Source organism: Meriones unguiculatus, chromosome 9 (assembly GCF_030254825.1).
Source record: "Meriones unguiculatus strain TT.TT164.6M chromosome 9, Bangor_MerUng_6.1, whole genome shotgun sequence".
NCBI lineage: Eukaryota > Metazoa > Chordata > Mammalia > Rodentia > Muridae > Meriones > Meriones unguiculatus.
This window is the reverse complement of record NC_083357.1, coordinates 28,702,489-28,708,488: the sequence shown is the minus strand read 5'-3', so window position 1 is coordinate 28,708,488 and position 6,000 is coordinate 28,702,489. Positions and strand designations below refer to the sequence as shown.

At 40.8% G+C, this 6,000-nt stretch overlaps 1 protein-coding gene across 2 annotated transcripts in view; it reads right to left on the bottom strand.

Annotated features, from left to right (window-relative positions):
• Positions 1–972: 972 nt before the first annotated feature.
• Positions 973–6,000, bottom strand: part of Synpr (synaptoporin) — a 325,062-nt gene continuing 320,034 nt past the window's right edge. For both annotated transcript variants that reach the window (XM_060390977.1, XM_060390978.1), the window contains one exon: positions 973–2,623. In XM_060390977.1, coding sequence (XP_060246960.1) covers positions 2,366–2,623 — 258 coding nt within the window. In that variant the 3' untranslated portion in view covers positions 973–2,365. The remainder of the gene's footprint in view (positions 2,624–6,000) is intronic.

The following is a 6,000-nucleotide window of genomic DNA, read 5'->3' as shown; positions in this document are numbered from 1 at the left end:
GAGCTTTGGACCGGTGACAGATAGTCTGTCCTTGTGGGGTATGAGCTTTGGAGAGCTTGTGACTGTGTATGAAGCAGAGCCGCTTCCTCCTCCTGCACTGGGATGAGAGAAGCAGTATAATTCAGCTAGTAACCTAAAAATCAAGGCAGAAGAGGCACGGGCCCACGACAGTCAGCCCTGCGTTCCACACACTGTGAAGCAGATGGTCTTAGCATTGAGGGCTAAACATTATGTCCTCAGCGCCAGGAAGGCTTTCTGTCTTCTCTTGCAACTCATTATCTTCACTACAGCTTCTGAGATCCGTTCAAAACACTAGTCTCATAGTGGCCCCCACTGCACCCCCCCAAATCTGTTAGTGTCTTCCTTAAGTTTCTTTCCGATAAAGATAGAAGTTCTAACTACGGCCTTCAAGTAGTGTTTATCCCTGCACTCATAGGCATGCTCACCTGCTGTGAAGCCTCCTCAGTCCTTGTGCTATGGCAGCTCTAAATACCCTCCTGCCTCCTACCATCAGAGCTAAAGTTCGCCCGCTCTACTCGGGCGGTGGCATGCTTCCTTCAGCCCTGTCCTCCTCTAGTGTGGTAGTTCCCAAGTGTCAAGCTTCTCTCCCTTTCTCCCTGACTAGCTCAGACAGATGCTTTTGTGGAAGCCTGTGCCTCCACAGCACACAGTGCAACACGGGTGTGAATATTTTAACAGTTCTCTCCTAATAAAACACAGGCTTCTTGTTATAGAACCCGCTTCTGCTCTGTCATGCCATTGTTTCATCCTTGACTTGAGCTGAGCAGTGATATGGACCAAGGAGGTCAGAATAGGTGAAAGGTTAACTAAGCAAAGAACACCAGGATCAGGAAGCGAAAGTGGGGAGGGCAGGAGACAGGGGCAAGAATGTTAGAAGCATTGCGTTTAACCTTCATTCTCTCACTGTTAAAGCCAAGGAGAACCCATAGTTATGATTCCTCACTGTTCAGCCAGAGTGTATGCAACAACTTTATTGAGGTCAAATAGGTATCACAATACAGACATATCCAACAGGATTTCAGAAACTTGTTACAGATAGTATTCAAGACAGGCTATTTTGTGTTAAACTGCTTCCAACATCATGGAGCACACAAACAATTTGTACATCAACTTTATCTAGAAACACAGATGCTCAGCGTGCCCTTCCTGTTGGGCCTTGTGGTTTCAGCTGAGTTAAGATGCTGAAATGAGGATTGGCATTTTCTTGATAATGAATATGTTCTGGACAACCGTTCAGGAGAACCCTCTTTGGGATAAAACGGCATAGAGGAGCCATCCTTAATTTATGCATACACAAATGCACATCAGTAAACTCTGTTAAGCTATAACTTGACATTTCTAATAATTGGATTGAACAACATATTTGCTTTAAAAATAAACAAAATTAAATGTTTGCCTCACCACAAAGGACAACAGAGCACATTTCTTAGTATTATTTAAACTATGGTACCTGCCTCTCTTGATGCTAAGAAAATGCCACCCTACAAGCACAGGGTCATTGGCCTTATCACTTGTGGCTCACAAGATAAGGGCCACAAAACACAATAAAAAGTTACAAGAATGTGAATATTTACTCAACAAATCAAATAAATATTGGGCAGTTACCATACAGAACACTGACTATGTACATTGGGAAACCTCCCAGACCTCAGTTAAAATGCAACCAGAACGTGGGTAAAGTCAGAGTCAAACTTGCAAAGTCTACAAAGTAGAGTACATACATGTCCTTAAGCACTTGCTTGACAAAGTCGTGATGCAAACTGAAAAATCTCCAGAAACACAGTCAAGTGTTTATTGTATGAGACAATGCTTGTTCATGCATTAAATTATATAAACATTGTTTCATCAGGTGAAAACAGTACAGAATAATTATCTAAAACAGATTTACCGTCCTAAAGGGCCTAAACTAAAAAATAGTAACACATGCATGCTGTGATTCATCAAACAGTCTTCTAGAAACCATTAAAACATCTGTTGCATCAAAACGGATAGGAAAACTCAATATATTTAAGTTACTTTGTACACATTACATACTAGAGACTTTAAGCTACAAAATGCTTTTACTATTTCAACACACATACAAAATGACCATAAAAGTATCTGTGTATTTAACAAGGTACTTCTAATTACCGCCTGTGATGAATAATATATTTCCTCCTGACATCTTATTTCTAAGTACCATTTATCACCACGCGGGTCTTTCTGCCTTAATGAGGACTACAGGTCTCTGATTTGCATTCAACATTCTCTGCATTAATAATTGATCGAAACTCTTAAAAAATTCTTCTGCTACTGAAATAGAAGGTGGTGAGGCTATCGGCAGAATAATTTGGGTGACACTCGGTTATATCTGATTGTTAAAGGAAGTGGGACCACTAGGCTGTTGGCCAAACTCGTCAGAAGATGGCCCCAGACTTGCCTGCTGGCTGTACCCAGCACTTGACCCATAGCTGTCCTGATTGTACCCGCCTTGATTATAGCTGCTGGAGTGCTTCTCCATGGGGTCGGAAAGGTACCTCTGTCCCGAGGAATGCCAGCCAGTCTCCTTGAAAACAAACCAGATGTTTCCAGCCCAGAGGATAAAGTTCAAAAACCCAAAGACCTAAAGGAGGATCAGAGCAAGAGGTTAAATGACTGGACAGAAACTCTAGACAAGCCACTCACAGTGTCTTCGCAGTACCATAGGTGAACCTTCACTTTCAATTTGAATTTGTTGAAACTTTTCACCTGGAACCACTATTTGACTAGGAGTTCCTGAACTCTTTTATATACCAGGCACTACATGAAGGGTTTTTATATACTGATTCTTTTAGTTTAAGAGATCAGCATTACTATATAATATGTATATATTAAAGACCAGGAAACAAAGTTCAGCAAGAAAAATAATCTGGCTCAAAGTGAAGACTAGATCTGGGATTCAACTCTATTCTGTCTGCTCCAGTGTCTGAGCCCTCACCAAAGCCATTCCTATCTTCACAAATTATCCATTCTTAATTTGTATAAGGCAATAGTCAAGTCATGTATAATTGAGTATTTTCAGTACACTAATTGAGAAGGTCCCCATCTCTTTAGGGCTAGAGATACTCCTTGTCCAAATGAGTTGGTTCACACAAGCACTGAACAAGCAATGATGAACACTTGCATATTTGCACACATGGAAGGAGAGTCTCTAAACAGCTGGACCTCTGCCCCTCTCCTTCAGAAGTAAATGCTAAAACTGTGTTATAAACAGAATGCAGGACACAGAAGAGAATAAAAGTAAATAAATAAATAAATAGGTGTGAGGCTTTCTTATGTAAATTCTTTTTTTTCCCTCATGAAATGTGCTGTTTTTGGTAGGGCTTAGGTAACAGTTCCCTGATATATCAACTGTTCATTGGTTGGCTAGGTGAGAGTCAATCTATTTTAACAGCCCTATTGGGAAAAAGGCAAAAACAGGATGATATTGGTGACATCATTTGAGTTGTATTTGGTTACCACTCCAGCATGACATTGTCCAGTAGAATGGCTTCTTGATTTGCTAGGGTGGTGTGTGTGTGCGTGTTTGTGTGTGTGTGTGTGTGTGTGTGTGTGTGTGTGTGTGATGCTGGTGTCTTAAATGTACAGAGATGCAAGGGCTTAGATCAAGGCTATTACTACAGTATTTCAGTATTTTAACAGCAAGTATTTCACAGCACCAGCTGATAGCAAGCTGAATGGCAGTGAAATGACAGTACTATCCCTTTTGGGGGGATAGGCGAGAGTACTCCAGTGGACATACATAATGGCGGACACGTTAGCAAGCAATAAGTGGTAAAAGTGCTTCAGATCACATCCTATAGCTGTAGGGGATGGTACTCAGTTGACTGTCACCATCACATAAATGGAAGCAATCTTTGGTTGTGAGGACATGTTTTTGAGAAACTACAACAAAGTAAGCTTCCAATTGACCAAATTAAAGACTGATACAGCAAAACCCCTTTTCTCTCTACTTCCCTCTCTTTTCCCTCCTTTGTTTTCCACTGTAAATTGTTTTTCCTTTAACATTAACGTAGAGCCATAGGCTGCTTGCCAAGGAAGCTATAAAATATAAATAAATAATGTGTAATAGTTGCCTAATCAAAATGGATAAGTTTACCACCAAAAAAATTTTTACACACAGCATTTTTATCATGTGTACAGTAACTAAGATACTTTCCATTAGAAAAAGAGATCTTGATTTAATTCTACCATTGTAAGTATATACCAATATATGTATCAAAAATTATGAAATGATCTCTTCCAATATGAAGGGATGGTTCTGCCTAGAGATGTGTTTTTATGTGTTTGCTTGTTTTGATTACTACCTATTTCCTTGCTACTACTCAGTTTTAAAAAGAGGCCCAACTTAAGAATGCAGAGCATCCCTTTGGGGTGTGTAAGGAACACTGTTTCCCTATCACTGTCATGGAGGTACCCAACCCCTCACTGGCTGGGATATATAGGGACACATAAGCCTTTGAGTCCTGCTGTTTGTTTCATTTGAAATTGGGAGAAAATTGTATTTACGCTCAGATGTGGGGACATCACAAACAAGGCATAAGCCTGTACACAGCATGAGAAAGAATTGAGACATAAAATGTGGATATTCATAAAGATGATGATCAACTTACATGCAGTAAAGCTGGAAACAGAAATCATGGACAAAACATAGTTCTATTTAATGAAGACTGCATAAAACCTGAGATATTACATTTTCTTCCCCCTACTGTTCCTTTAACGGTATAGAAGAAATGAACACCCAGTTCTACATGTTTTCAGCATTTCCACAGATTGGGCAGAATCCTAAGTGTTTTTACCCCCATGGATTAACTTCTGTCAGCAGTCTTAAGGACTGCTGTATACCTGTCTCCAGTTTTCAGATGGTGACATAGGGGTTTTAGAGAGCAGATTTATTGTTCATAAAGGCACTCAACTGGTGCTTACTGGAGCCAGGACCCATCCCTGAAGACTGCTCCAATAAAGACTGTGCCTTTAGCAATTTTGAATAGAAACAGTATTAGGAGAGTTTGGATTCAGCTCTACCATTACAGTAGTTGAATCCAGAACTCTTTTTCAGAATCATTAACATTATCTCCCTGCGTCTATAATGGCCAGACACTTTACCTGTACTTTGGGGCTACTGTAAAGTTACAAATGCCAACGAAAATAATTTTACCAGCACAGTTAAAAAAAATTATCATTTCTTGACCTTGTTTCCTTGTATACACCACAGATCATAGTGCATGTATGCTTCCTTCTTCAGAACTTGCCCTTGCCCAGCAGGGTGATGTCAGTGAGCCATGCTTCAAAGTCCCACAGCCTGTAGCTACAAGTGATGAGTGAGGTGACCACTTGACCTCAGAAGGATGCGCCGCTCTCAGCCAGACATTTGTAACTGGACTTGAGTGAGGGAAGTTCAGTCCAAATGGTTTCCTTTTTAAAATATATGTGTGTTTTCTCTCTCTCTTCCCCCACCCCATATGTGTGTGAATGTGCATGTGCGTGTGCATGTGTGGGCATGCGTGTGTGTGTGTGTGTGTGTGTGTGTGTGTGTGTGTGTGGTATACATGTGTGAGTCAGAGGACAATTTTGTCTCTCTGTTCTCCACTCCTCCTTTTTTGTGAGTTCTGGGGATCAGTTAATCAAAAATGGGCAGTGAGCACCAGCACCCACTGAGCCATCGCATTGGCCAAAGCAGTTTCTCTCGAAATAGACACTTAGAAACGGCAGGTATTTACCTTCTCCCATATCACAAGGAAAACATTAAAACTCTATTTGGAAAAGGAGGGAACATAACAGACATTGCATACACAGGGTGAGCAGTGAAGAACATGAAAGACCCATTTTCTTGACTGCTTTCCAGCTTGAAGCCCTAGATTCTACTCTAGGGGGATACCTCTAGTTTTTCTCATTATCTTTGGGTTTTGCTTGAGCTAGCTCAATGTGACTTGAAGGCAGGCATGTTTGTAATTCAAAAAC